The sequence below is a fragment of the Puma concolor genome, chromosome D4 (assembly GCF_028749965.1).
Source record: "Puma concolor isolate L17-30 chromosome D4, mPumCon1.1.hap2, whole genome shotgun sequence".
Lineage (NCBI taxonomy): Eukaryota > Metazoa > Chordata > Mammalia > Carnivora > Felidae > Puma > Puma concolor.
This window is the reverse complement of record NC_141679.1, coordinates 41232360-41247333: the sequence shown is the minus strand read 5'-3', so window position 1 is coordinate 41247333 and position 14974 is coordinate 41232360. Positions and strand designations below refer to the sequence as shown.

General features: G+C 38.3%; 1 protein-coding gene, 1 long non-coding RNA gene and 1 other non-coding gene across 13 annotated transcripts in view; 2 read left to right on the top strand and 1 right to left on the bottom strand.

Annotated features, from left to right (window-relative positions):
• The window catches only part of CCDC171 (coiled-coil domain containing 171), a 308212-nt gene that overhangs the window by 284087 nt on the left and 9151 nt on the right, over positions 1–14974 (bottom strand). For 10 of the 11 annotated variants that reach the window (XM_086685350.1, XM_086685347.1, XM_086685345.1 and 7 more), the window contains one exon: positions 5864–5999. In XM_086685350.1, coding sequence (XP_086541476.1) covers positions 5864–5999 — 136 coding nt within the window. Of the gene's footprint in view, positions 1–5863; positions 6000–14974 lie in introns of those variants that run through there. The other variant, XM_086685355.1, reaches the window with a different exon arrangement.
• The window catches only part of LOC147574820 (uncharacterized), a 35581-nt gene continuing 24091 nt past the window's right edge, over positions 3485–14974 (top strand). The window contains exon 1 of the long non-coding RNA XR_015243558.1: positions 3485–3517. This is a non-coding gene — a long non-coding RNA (uncharacterized LOC147574820). The remainder of the gene's footprint in view (positions 3518–14974) is intronic.
• On the top strand, positions 9462–9563 carry LOC147574821 (U6 spliceosomal RNA). The gene has a single exon (XR_015243600.1). It is a non-coding gene; the product is annotated as a U6 spliceosomal RNA (small nuclear RNA).

Below are 14974 nucleotides of genomic sequence, written 5' to 3'. Positions count from 1 at the left end.
CACCCCAACACTGAACAGCCCTTACCATGGCTCTACTTTCCATCAGACAGACCCAACTTCAGGACTCTGATCACATCACCTCTTCCCACTGGCCCTCTGGCCTAGAGGTGGTGGGGGCTTCCTGCTCTTACTAATCTGAATGGCCTCATCACTCCCTATTTGGATTCCTAGGTCTTCCATCATGTGTACAACCAATTCCCTCTATTAACGTCCCTCTTTTTTCCTGACTGGACCATATTTGATTTCTTCAGCTACCCACACAGCTAAGAGAAACATATCCTCTGCCCATGAGATTGTTTTCTCGCTTAAGCTTCAATACATGCAACAGCCACAAAATGGTGTCTCCCTTCTTTTTAAAACATGTCTGCGTTCTTTAACACCTTTACGCTCAACCGACTATGTCATCCCCCGTATCTACGTTTATGCCCCCTAGAGCATGCCTCAGCCTCTATAAGAAAGGTTTTTCACAATTTGTATGCCATGGCCCTCTGTGCAATCTGGCAGAGCCTTCTCAGGATAATGTAATTAAATGCATAAAATAAAACACACAACAAGAAGAATCAAAGTATAAAATCAAATATATAAGACAAAAGCAACCTTGTGATGCCATCATGTACTTCTTTAATAGCACACTGAACAACAAGCTCTACTGACAGGTCTAACAACCACTGTCATTTCAAAGTAGTGGCAAGTATAAACAATATTTTGAAATACTTCTATAACTGAATTGTAGATCTGTGACTTCTGGTGAGGATAAAGTCAAAAGTCCTGCTAATACCACTATGGCTTGTTGAAGGAGGGCTAACTGGGCTATGCCTTTCATAACTGAAAGAAATGCTTAATGTGAGTTAGAGGGTAATAAACATCAAATACAATTTTTTATTTTTAGGGGTGCCTGGATGGTTCAGTCAATTTTAAGCGTCCGACTTCAGCTCAGGTCACGATCTCACGGTTGGTGGGTTCGAGCTCCGCATCAGGCTCTATGCTAACAGCTCAGAGCCTGGAGCCTGCTTCAGAGGCTGTGTCTCCCTCTCTCTCTGCCCCTCCCTCACTCATGCTCTGTCTCTGTCTCAAAATGAATTATGTAAAAACGAATAAATGTAAAAAAATTTTTAATTTTATTTTTAATAAAACCATCCAAGTACATGGATTCCTTGATTTCGCTGTTTCTAAGGACCTCAGTTTAAGAACCCCTACTCTTAAGAGGCCTGGCTGGATCAGTCAAACAGTATCTTCAGGTCCTGAGGCCTAAAAAGTCTACTGTTTTGTCGGTCCTAAGTTCCCAGGACCTTTTACCTAAAGAAAGTTATATTGCTCTTTTTATCCTCTCCCATTCTCATTTCTCTAGATTTTCCTGCTCTATCATCACCGTCTCGGCCAGGGAGACATCTGAATAGCTTCATGCTTGCATATCCTATTTCACACATCTGTATTACTCTGCTCAAATGATTCTACCAACCACTGCAACACCGAAAATCTTGTGGCATTGTCCCATCCAATCATCCACATCAACACAACTTAGTCTCATCTGGAAGCAGTGAGTCTTACAAGCAATCCCTCTCTCCATACCCGCTGCCTACTAGTAAATCTCAACAGTGATCTGCTCTTTCCATACCTATCAAAGAAAACTGAGGCTCAGAAAAATTAGATAACTCATCCAAGAACCCACAACAATAAAACTCCTAGAGATTTTAAAGATATGTATTTTAGTTTATTTTTACTGAGATATAATTGACATATAACATTGTATTAGTTTCTGGTGCACAACATGATTTCATATTTTGTATATATTGCAAAATGATCACCACAATAAGTCTAGTTAACATCTGTCACTGTACATAATTACAAATTTTTTCTTGTTATAAGAACTTTAAGATTCACTGTCTTAGCAATTTTTTTTTTAATTTTTTTTTTCAACGTTTATTTATTTTTGGGACAGAGAGAGACAGAGCATGAACGGGGGAGGGGCAGAGAGAGAGGGAGACACAGAATCGGAAACAGGCTCCAGGCTCCGAGCCATCAGCCCAGAGCCTGACGCGGGGCTCGAACTCACTGACCGCGAGATCGTGACCTGGCTGAAGTCAGACGCTTAACCCGACTGCGCCACCCAGGCGCCCCTGTCTTAGCAATTTTTAAATACACAATATAGTATTAACTACAATCACCATGCTGCATATTACAGCCCCATGACTTGTTTCTTTTATAATTGGAGGTTTGTACCTTTTGACCCCCTTCACTCATTTTGCCCACTCCCTGCACCCCACCTCTGACAATGACCAATTTGTTCTCTGTATCTGAGCTTGTTTTTTTGGTTTTTGCTTTTAGATTCCATATATGAGATCATACTGTATTTGTCTTTCTTTGTCTGACAATTATTTCATTTAGCATAATGCCCTCAAAATCCGTCCATATTGGGGCGCCTGGGTGGCTCAGTCGGTTGAGCGTCCAACTTCCGCTCAGGTCATGATCTCGCAGTCCGTGAGTTCGAGCCCCGCATCGGGCCCTGGGCTAACAGCTCAGAGCTCGGAGCCTGGAGCCTGCTTCTGATTCTGTGTCTCCCTCTTTCTCTGCCCCTCCCGACTCATGCTCTGTCCGTCTCACTCTCAAAAATGAATAAATGTTTAAAAAAAAAATTTTTTTTTTTTTAATTTTTTTTTTCAACGTTTATTTATTTTTGGGACAGAGAGAGACAGAGCATGAACGGGCGAGGGGCAGAGAGAGAGGGAGACACAGAATCGGAAACAGGCTCCAGGCTCTGAGCCATCAGCCCAGAGCCCGATGCGGGGCTCGAACTCACGGACCGCGAGATCGTGACCTGGCTGAAGTCGGACGCTTAACCGACTGCGCCACCCAGGCGCCCCTAAAAAAAAATTTTTTTAAATCCATCCATGTTGTCACAAATGGCAAGATTTCATTCTTTTTTATGGCTGAATAACATTCCTGTGTGTGTGTGTGTGTGTATACACATGCATTTTCTGTATCAATTCATCCACTAATGGACATAGACTTTTTTTTAAGATTTTATTTTTAAGTAATATCTACACTCAACATGGGGCTCAAACTCAACAACCCCGAGATCAAGAGTCGCATGCTCTACTGACTGAGCCAGCTGGGTGCCCCAGATTTTAAAGATGTTTTAGGCCGATCACCAGCATGATGTGTGTTAGCACTGGAAGTATCTGATAAAGCTAATATATGGCCTTAGTTTTTAGATAATTTCATTCCTCTCTGCCTTGCTTTACAATGGGACATATTTAGAGATTATGTGGCTAAAAAAAGAACTATATGAGTTTAAAATTATCTAAACAAATAACTGAAACAGTAAAATGAATAGTAATATGAAATTGGAGTTGAACCAATTGTAACTGCCTATTGTGAGAGAATTATCTTTCTTCCCTGAAATAATTTCCTATCTCTTTAATGTGAACACATATTTCAAAACATTCTGATCAAATAAAAGAGAATAGTGCAGGGTGCCTTGGTGGTTCAGTCGGTTGAGCATCCGACTTCGGCTCAGGTCATGATCTTGTGGTTCACGAGTTTGATCCCTGCATTGGGCTTTCTGCTGTCAGCACAGAGCCCACTTTGGATCCACTGTCCCCCTCTCTCTCTGCCCCTCACCCGTGCTTGCTCGCTCTATCTTCTCTCTAAATAAATAAATAAATAAACTTAAAAAAAAGAGGGAGAGAATAGTATGGTCTAAGTGAGACTTCTGATGACACCTGTGAGTAGTTGTGAAAGAGTATAGATGAATGATTATCTATAATGACACAATTATTCTCAAGTAAAATGTACATTTGGTTTTGAAAAATAAATTTTGAAGATTATAAATAACATACATTTAACAAATATCACTTCATATTCAGTATATAATATTACAATGCAAATAAAAGCAATTACTTCAATTACCCTTTAAAATGACCTCAATTGCCACTGAAAGTACAAATAAAACAGTCATATATTCATGGCTTGTTATTTTTTTTTTAACTTTTTTTTTTTTTAACGTTTATTTATTTTTGAGACAGAGAGAGACAGAGCATGAATGGGGGAGGGTCAGAGAGAGGGAGACACAGAATCTGAAACAGGCTCCAGGCTCTGAGCTATCAGCACAGAGCCCGACGCGGGGCTCGAACTCACAGACTGCGAGATCACGACCTGAGCCGAAGTCGGCCGCTTAACTGACTGGGCCACCCAGGCGCCCCCATGGCTTATTATTTTAATCAGAAGCTACTGTTCCTTAAATAACCTGAAAAAAAAGTTTGTTTGTTTTTATTCAACACACAGCCACTGAGGGCCTACTATGTGTCAGTGAGAAATGGAAGATACAGAGACAAAGCATGGCCATTGCTTCCAGCTCTCAAGAAGCTTACAGACAAATGAAGAGCAGGTAAGCATGAAATACATGTTTTAGGTCCAAAATATCTATAACGGTAACAGGATGTAGGAGAGCAAAGAAAGGAGTGATTAGTTTCACCTAGGAAGGTTTTAAAAGGTTTCCTGACAGGACAGCATCAGAATCTAACAAAGAAGGAAGGTAAATATACTGTTTATGTGTAAATATCAATAAATTACAGCTACCGTTACAGTGCACACTTTATAAATGTTATTTCCCTAATCACAACAACCCTTTGAGACCAGCATTTCACAGTAGGAAAACAATGATGAGCAGGATAAATAACTCAGAGGTCACATATCTTGTAAATAGAAGGGCCAAGAAATGAGTCCAGGTTTGTGTAACTCGATATTCTTCCCACCACACCAGGCTGCCTAAGCTAAGCTTAAAGAACTTGTAAGATTTAAACAGAGAAAAAAAAAAGATTTAAACAGAGAAAAACAAGAAAACAGAGAAAAATACAACAGACAGAAGAGACATAAACATATAATTTATGAATTATCTTAGTAGGAAAGAAAGTACTATCTTTGTAATATATACATATAACATGAAGTATCTATTTATACATATACATACATACTAATAAAAGATATAATGATATAATAAAACAAAAATAAACTAGGATAATTTATGAATTACATTGTATTTTTTAATTTTTTTTTATGTTTATTCATTTTTGAAAGACAGAGAGAGACAGAGCACAATCAGGGGTGGGGCAGGGAGAGGGACACAGAACCCGAAGCAGGCTCCAGGCTCTGAGCTGTCAGCACAGAGCCCGACACAGGGCTCAAACTCACGAACTGCGAGATCATGACCCGAGCCGAAGTCAGATGCTCAACCGACTGAGCCACCCAGGCACCCCTGAATCACACTGTAATTTAAAATTCCATGGGGCACCTGGGTGACTCAGTCAGTTGAGTGTCCGACTCTAGATTTCAGCTCAGGTCATGATCCCAGAATTACGGAATCAAGCCCCACATCAGACTGCATGCTGGGTGTGGAGTCTGCTTAAGATTCTCTCCCTCTCTCTCTCTCTCTCTCTCTCTCTCTCTCTCCCTCTGCCCCTCCCCAACTCACGCTCACAATCTCTCTTGCTCTCTCTCCTAAAAAAAAAATTCCATACTCAAATCTACTTAAGACTATTCCACAATTGAGCCATAAAAAACTAAATTAAAATTTCAAAAATGTCTAATTTACAAATCTTTTAGTCACTACAATCATTCATCAATTAATTTTTTATCAAGTTTAACCCATTAATTAAAATAAATTTAAGACAACATACAAATAAACATAATTCATTAGACTAAGTACTTTAATTCCACTGTATTAAAAAAAACCTGTTTTCTTTCTTATAATTCTCTTTAAGCACAAGAATGTCATGGGGATGTTAAACATGGAGTCTGTAACATGAAGTGAATCACAAATAATCAAACTCTGCTTTTAACATTCTTTGAGAGAACAAAATTCTACCTCTGCATTGTGCTTAGTCGTTATTTCTAATTTTTCTTTCTTAGCCCGATGAAGTTTCTTTCTGAGATCAGCAGTAATATCCAAGTCTGTTTCACTTTTAAACATTTGTTTTACATCAGAGGAGGCATTCTTCAGCCTATAAAATGAGATAGTAAAATATAATTCTAAGTATAATCTCTAACATTTCTGATATTCTAATAACTTATTTTTCAGAAATCACAAGGAACATGATACAGTTTTTGCCCTAAAGAAACTTACAACCTAATAAAAGATGTTGATCGCAAAATCTAGGTAGAAATACAAAGGAGTGTATGGCTAGAAAGAAACCACCATTTCAAGATGGTACTTAAAGAATGATCCTATCACAAGCTGTGTAGCTTTGAAAAATATTGAATTCTTTTTCTTTTTTAAATACTATATTTACTTATCGCAAATGTAATAGATACATATTACAAAATGAAGTGTAAGTAACAATATAGATTCAGGCTTAAAAACAGCAGACCAGGGGTGCTTAAGTGGCTCAGTTATAATTGGTTAAGCATCCCATTCTTGATTTCGGCTCAGGTCATGATCTCACAGTTTATGAGATGAAGCCCCACGTCAGCCTCTGTGCTGACAGCATGGAGCCTGCTTAGGATTCTCTCTGACCTTCCCCCACTTGCACTTTTTCTCCCTCCCTTTCAAAATAAATAAATAAACTTATTTAAAAAAAATAACAGCAGACTAAAGCACTCTCTCCCCAAATTAAAATTAAAAAGTTAATGAAAATATCAGCAAAGAGTATTAAGAGATAAAAATCCACAAGGAGAAAGAACACAGAAGATGAGAAAATAGTAATAACATATTAGAAGTTAGAAAGCAGTTGGATAAGTGGTCATTGATTTACATAAGAGATTTGAATTTAAAGCCAAAAGTGGAGAAAGCAACCTGATTTACACCTGAGCCCCCAAAAGCTCAATTAATTGACAACAGCTTTGCAAATGGGATGAAAGTAGAGCAGAAAACAAGATTAATTGGTTGAAAGTCTGCCAAACAAATGAGATCCTCAGATTCTGTACCCTATACATGACACAACTGGGTACCAATCTCTTCCCCACTCTGGCAGAACACTAGGTAAGGGTTTATTCCCTGGAGAGGATAAAACAGAAGGTCTCTGGATTAGAGACATCAGATACAAATGGTGTAAAACCTCACACCAAAAATAGGAGACTCAAGTCAAAAATTGTGTAATAAGCGAGAGCCCAGGTCTTCTAAAACATCTTGCCTGCCAGAACAATGGCAGCCAAGGAGAGAATGGAAGGGTCTTCCCTAGAGAATCTAACCAGCAAGGTGAAAAAGACCTAAAGACACTGATGCTAGGGGTTCTCCAATGAACAGCTTAACTACATCATCCTACAGAGAATGCCACAAACACAAAGTCTTACCCACTGAGCTTCCAATCAGCTTGATAGGCCCTGCCTTTATTTTTTTTAATGTTTGTTTATTTTTGAGAGAGAGAGTGCAAGCAGGGGAGGGGTACAAAGAGAAGGGAACAGTAGACTGTGCGCTGACATCAGCGAGCCCAATGCAGGGGGCTCACTAATCGTGAGATGATGACCTAAGCTGAAGTCAGATGCTTAACCAACTGAGCCACCCAGGCACCCCTCTCCATTTATTTTTTTATTTTTTATTGTTTTAATTTGAGAGAGAGAGAGAGTGAGAGAGAGAGTGAGAGTGTGAGGGAAAGAGGCAGAGAGAGAGAGAGAGAGAGAGAGAGAGAGAGAGAATCCCAAGCAGGCACCACACTCAACGTGGAGCCTAACACAGAGCTCAATCCCATGACCCTAGGATCATGACATGAGCTGAAATCAAAAGTTGGACACTCAGCCGACTGAGCCACCCAGGCATCCCCCTATTTTAAATGTGAACAGACAGCTAAGGATCACCAGAAGTTAGGAAGCAAGAGTTAGAAAGAGACAAAATTGTGGGGGTAGGGGAAGAGTCCTCAAAGACTATGCAGGGGAAAGATAGCTTTAAAAAGAGGAAAAAAACATATCTTCAGACAAAAAGAGAAGGTCTAATATCCATAAAACAAAAACTGAATGTAATAAAGAAGGAAATAATCAGAGAACAAAAAAAAAAAAGAACTCTTGGAAATCAAAACACAAACTAAGAAAAGAAAGGCCAAATAAGTAAATGTAAAAGAAAAATCTCCTGGATGCCTGAAAAAAAATTCCAAGGGAAAATAATTTCCACTTAGAATTTTATGCCCAACAAGTTACTTTTCAAAGACAAGGGAATGAGAAAGTTCTAGTTCATACCTACCAAGCACCAAAACATTTACCTCCTATGAAGTGGCTGATGGAAGATTCCACTAAAATAAGGACTTAAACTGAGAAAGACAGGGGATCCCAAAAGTAGGGTAAGACCAAAAAAAAAAAAAAAGGCAGCAAAGGGACTTCCAGGATGGTAAAGAAAGGAGCACCAGGTAATAATTGGTCAGTAAAGCACAGCACTAAATGGCAATCTGTCCCAGCTGGAGTACTGGACTGGCCACAGCTTCCAGGAGTGATTTCTTGAAGAAGATGCAAACAGAACACAACAGAATACTTCCGGGGTATGGGTGGAACAGGTGAAGGGGATTTAGGAACATACTTATCAGGATGAGCGCCAAGAAATGTACAGAATTGCTGAATCACTATATTGTACAAGTGAAACTAACATAACACTGGGGCGCCTGGGTGGCGCAGTCGGTTAAGCGTCCGACTTCAGCCAGGTCACGATCTCACGGTCCGGGAGTTCGAGCCCCGCGTCGGGCTCTGGGCTGATGGCTCAGAGCCTGGAGCCTGTTTCTGATTCTGTGTCTCCCTCTCTCTCTGCCCCTCCCCCATTCATGCTCTGTCTCTCTCTGTCCCAAAAATAAATAAACGTTGAAAAAAAAAATTAAAAAAAAAAAAAAAGATTTAAAAAAAAAAAAAAGAAACTAACATAACACTGTATGTGAAGTATGCTGGCATTAAAATTAAAAATAAACCAGAATATTTCAACTATCTTATAACTTGGTTGGAATATGAGGTTGAAGTCATGATAAATTCATAGAAATTAAGCAAACTAAACAATCAATGAAACAATTATCAAATCCCAGAAAAACAATGTACAAGAGAGAAAAAACTAAATACTCAGAGGCTCAACCAGAAAGTTTCCAAAATTATACCATAATCATTGAAAACTAACCAAGATTGCAATATTAATAAATATAAAGGGGACAGAAAAAGGAGGCAAGCATGAATGAAAATGAAATTATGATCTTCTGTAGTCAACAGATAATGGCTAAACCTGAAAAATCTAATACCAATATAAAAAAATTTTAAGAGATACAGGGGTACTTGGGTGGCTCAGTCGGTTAAGCGTCCAACCTCGCCTCAGGTCATGATGTCACAGTTCATGAGTTTGAGCCCCACATCGGGCGCTCTGCTGTCAGCACAGACCCCACTTGGGATTCTCATTCCCCTCTCTCTACTCCTCCCCCACTCATCCCCCCCCTTTTCTCAAAATAAATAAACTTCAAAAAATTTTTAAGAGATACAGATTTTAAAAATCATCTCAGAGTATGGTGACAGTGCTTGCTTTGGCAGCACATACACCAAAATTGGAATGACACAGAGATTAGCTTGGCCCCTGCCCAGAGTATAGTGACAGATGGTAGCTACAGCTATACTTTTAGTGAGCATAGCATAACATATAGACTTGTTGAATCACTATCTTGTACTGAAATCAATGTAATATTGTGTGTCAACTATACTTCAACACAGAAAGTACAGAATTTTAAATAAAATTAAAAATAATTTTTTTAAGGGGCACCTGGGTGGCTCAGTTGGCTGAGCGTCCAACTCTTGATTTAGGCTCAGGTCATGATCCCAGAGTCGTGGGATCAAGCCCTGAGTCAGGCTCTGCACTGAGTATGGAGCCTGCTTAAGATTCTCTCTCTTTCTCCCTCTGCCCCTCCCCTGCTCTCTCTAAAATTAAAAAAAAAAAAAAAATTCTGAGGGTCACATTAAAAAAATTTTTTTAATAATTTTTTTAAATAAAAATCATCTTGGAGAGTTGAAAATGATTGTTTCTAGGGATCAAGACAGTGATCAAGCAAATTAGTACTGTCATTTTTCCTAATAGCAGTAAGTCTTGTAGAACATTAGATTCTTTAAATAATGTATACATGTAAAGTTAATTTTTTTCAATAAAACTAAAAAACCAATAGAGAGAACCAATGAAACCAAAATTTGGTACTTTGAAAAGATTAACAAACTTGATAAATCTTTGGCTAGATTGACAAAAAGGAGAAAAGACTCAAATTATAAAAATAAACAATGAAAGAGGGAATGCCAACCTAGAAGGATTGTAATAAATACTACAAACAATTGTATGCCAAGTTAGACAATGTAGATCAAATGAACAAATTCCTAGAAAGACTGAAATTATCAAAACTAACCCCAAAACAAACAAAATCTGAATAGACTCATAACAGCTGAAGATATTGAATTTATAATTTTAAAAAATCTAAAAACAAGGCCCAAGTCCAGATGGTTTCCCTAGTAAATTCTACCAAACATTTAAAGAGGAAATAATACCAATCCTAACTTTAGAGGAGGTAGAAACACTTTCCAGCTCATTCTATTAACCCAGCATTACCTAAGATCAAAGTAAGTCAGACATCACAAGAAAGAAAACTACAGACCAATTTCCCTCATGAATAGAGATGCAAAAAATCCTCAACAAAACATTAGCAAACCAAATCCAACAACATCTTTTTTTTTTAATATTTTTCTGTTTATTTATTTTTAATTTTTTTTTCAACGTTTATTTATTTTTGGGACAGAGAGAGACAGAGCATGAACGGGGGAGGGGCAGAGAGAGAGGGAGACACAGAATCGGAAACAGGCTCCAGGCTCTGAGCCATCAGCCCAGAGCCTGACGCGGGGCTCGAACTCACAGACCGCGAGATGGTGACCTGGCTGAAGTCGGATGCTTAACCGACTGCGCCACCCAGGCGCCCCTGTTTATTTATTTTTAGAGAGAGACAGAGTGCGAGCGGGGTTGGGGCAAAGAGAGAGGGAGACACAGAATCCGAAGCAGGCTCCAGGCTCTAAGCTGTCAGCACAGAGTCCGACGCGGGGCGTGAACCCACAAACTGTGAGATCATGACCTGAGCTGAAGTTGGATGCTCAAACAAGTGAACCACTCAGGCGCCCCCCAAATCCAACAACATCTTAAAATGACTACACAGCATGACCAAGTGGGATTTATCCCAAAAATAGAAAGTTGATTTAATGTCTGAAAATCAATTGACATGATATACCATTTTACTAAAATAAAAGACAAAAATTACACAATCATCTTAATAGATACAGAAAAGGCATTTGACAAAATTAAATACCTATTTGTGATTAAAAAAAAAAAAAAACTTGGGGTGCCTGGGTGGCTCAGCTGGTTAAGCATCCGACTTTGGCTCAGGTCATGATCTCATGTTTCATGAGTTGAAGTCCTGCATCAGGCTCTGTGCTTGACAGCGCAGAGCCTGGAGCCTGCTTCAGATTCTGTGTCTCCCTCTCTCTCTGCCCCTCCCCCACTCACACTCTGTCTCTCTCTCTCTCTCTCAAAAATAAATAAACGTTAAAAAAATAAATTAAAAAAAAAACCTCAACAACCTAGGGATATAAGAAAATTTACTCAATCAGATAAAAAGCGTCTATGAAAAACCTACAATTGGCATACTTATTGGTGAAAGACTGAAAGCTTCCCTTAAGACTGGAAGCAAAACAAAGATGTCCACTTCTATTGGAGGTTCTAGGCAGTACAATCATGCAGAAAGAAAACAAACAAACAAACAAACAGAATATATATTAGAAGGGAAGAAGTAAAACTGTCTTTTTTTTTTTTTTTTAAGTAAGCTCTATGCCCCTATATGGGGCTTGAACTCACAACTCTGAAATCAAGAGTTACATGCTCTATTAATTGAGCCAGCCAGGCACCCCAGAAGTAAAACCATCTTTAATTGCAAAGGACATGATCCTTTAAGAATATCCTAAGAAATGCATTAAGAAACAAAAACACTGGAATTAAAAAGATTTTAGCAATGTCACAGAATGTAAGATCAATACACAAAAATCAATTACATTTCCATATATTAACAATGAACAATTCAAAAATTAAATTTAAAAAAATAACTCAATGTATAATAGCATTAAAAAAAAGATGTAGGATTAAATTTAACAAAAGCAGTGTAAGCTTTCCATAGTGAAAATACAAATTATTGTTTAAAGAAATTAAAGATTTAAATAAATGAAAGACAATGCACATTCACATTCATGCACTGGAAGAGTCAGTACCATTAAGGTGGCAATCATCTCCAAATTGATCTACAGATTCATCATAATCCCTATCATAATCCCAGAAGGCTTTTTTGGTAAAAAATTGACAAGCTCATCTTAAAATTTACATGGAAAAGCAAAGGACTCAGAATAACTAAAACAATCTTTAAAAAGAACAAATGGTAGAGCTTTTACTTCCTAATTTCAAAACTTACTACAAAGCTACAGTCATCAAACAAATAGCATGGAATTAAATTAAGACATATAGATCAATGTACCATAATTGAGACTAGAAACAAATTTATATTTGGCCCATTAATTTTAAATAAACGTGTCAAGGCAATTCAATAGGGAAAAAACAGTCTTATCAACAAATAGTTCTGAAACAACTGGCTATCCACACATGCAAAAAGATTAATTTAGACGCTTACCTCACACCATACATAAAAGATAACTTAAAATGGAGCACAGACCTAAATGTAAAAACTGAAATTATATAACTTTTAGAAGAAAACATAGGAGAAAAATTTTCATGACCTTAAGTTAGGCAAAGATTTCATAAATACACAGATATGAAACCTAAAGCATAGTCCATAAAGGAAAAGAATTGGAGGGGTGCCTGGCTGGCTCATTTAGTACAGCATGTGACACTATCTCAGGGTTGTGAGTTTAAGCCTCATGTTGGGCATGGAGCATACTTAAAAAAAAAAGAACTGGACTTCAAAAAAATTTAAAACATTTGCACTTCAAAGAGACATTATTAAGAAAATGAAGTCAATGGGGTTGAGTGTTCAATTCTTAATTTTGGCTCAGGTCAGAGTCTCACAGTCAGTCAGTCAGTAAGCCAGTCAGTCATGGGATCAAGCCCAGGGGTCAGGCTGCATGCTGGGTGAGGAGTCTGCTTGGGATTTCTTTCTCTCTCTCTACCCGTCCCCTGCCCGCATGTGGAGACACACACTTGGGTGAAAGAAAGAAAGAAAGAAAAAAAAGAAAAGAAAAGAAAAGAAAAGAAAAGAAAAGAAAAGAAAGAGAAAGAAAGAAAAGGAAAGAAGGAAGGAAGGAAGGAAGGAAGGAAGGAAGGAAGGAAGGAAGGAAGGAAGGAAGAAAAGGAAAGAAGGAAGGAAGGAAGGAAGGAAGGAAGGAAGGAAGGAAGGAAGGAAGGAAGAAAGAAAGAAAGAAAAGGAAAGAAGGAAGGAAGGAAGGAAGGAAGGAAGGAAGGAAGGAAGGAAGGAAGAAAGAAAGAAAGAAAGAAAGAAAGAAAGAAAGAAAGAAAAGGAAAGAAGGAAGGAAGGAAGGAAGGAAGGAAGGAAGGAAGAAAGAAAGAAAGAAAGAAAGAAAGAAAGAAAGAAAGAAAGAAAGAAAGAAAATGAAAATGAAGCCAAGGCAACAAATGGGAGAAAATATGTGTAAATTATATATTTGATAAAAGATTTGTATCCAGAATATATAAAAAACTCCTAAAGCTCAGTAACCAAAAGACAACCAATTTAAAAATGAGCAAAAGGGGCGCCTGGGTGGCTAAGTCAGTTGGGCATCCGACTTTGGCTCAGGTCATGATCTCACGGTCCGTGAGTTTGAGCCCCGCGTCGGGCTCTGTGCTGACAGCTCAGAGCCTGGAGCCCGTTTCAGATTCTGTCTCCCTCTTTCTCTGCCCCTCCCCTGTTCATGCTCTGTCTCTCTCTGTCTCAAAAATAAATGTTAAAAAAAAATAATAATAAAGTAAAAAAATAAAAAATAAATAAAAATAAGCAAAAGATCTGAATAGGCTTTTCACCAATGAAGATCTATAAATGGCAAAAAAAAAAAAAAGCAAATACAAAGATGCTTAACATATTACTCATTAGGAAAATATAAATTAAAATCATAACATGCCACTTCACATTCACTGTAATGGCTATAATCAAAAAGTCAATCAAAAAAATTCAATCACTTATATTGTACAACTGAAACTAATATAGCACATCAAGTTAATTAACCACACTGGAATTAAAATAAATTTTTTAAAAAGATCAGAAAATAAGTATTGGCAAGAATGTGGAGAAACTAAAACCCTCATATACTGCTGGTAGAAATGTAAAATGGTTCAGCTATTTTAGAATACAATCTAGCAGTTTCTTTTATGTTTTTTTTACATTTATTGATTTTTGAGAAAGAGAGACAGAGCTTGAGCAGGGGAGGGGCAGAGAGAGAGAGAGGGAGACACAGAACTCAAAGCAGGCTCCAAGCTCCACACTGTCTGCACAGAGCCTGACGCAGGGCTCGAACTCACAAACTGCAAGATCATGACCTGAGCCAAAGTTGGACGCTTGACTGAGCCACCCAGGCACCCCTAGCAGTTTCTTAAAAAAAATTAACATAGGGACGCCTGGGTGGCTCAATCGGTTAAAGGTCTGCCGGACTCTTGGTTTCGGCTCAGGTCACGATCTCACAGTTTTGTGAATTCAAGTCCCACATCGGGCTCTGTGCTGGCAACGACGAGCTTGCTTGGGATTCTCTCTCTCCCTCCCTCTCTGCCCCTTCCTCTACTCTTACTCTCTCAAGTAAACAAACTTAAAAAAAAAATTTAACATAAACTTACTGTACAATGAAGTGATGCTGGTCCTAAGAATCTACACAAGAGAAATCACCTCCACCCAAAGACTTGTACACAAATGGTCACAACAGTATTTTTCATAATAACCAAAAAGTGTAAACAACCTGCATGTCCACCAGCTGGTGAGTGGGTAACCAAAATGTGCTATATCCATACAACAGAATAGTATTC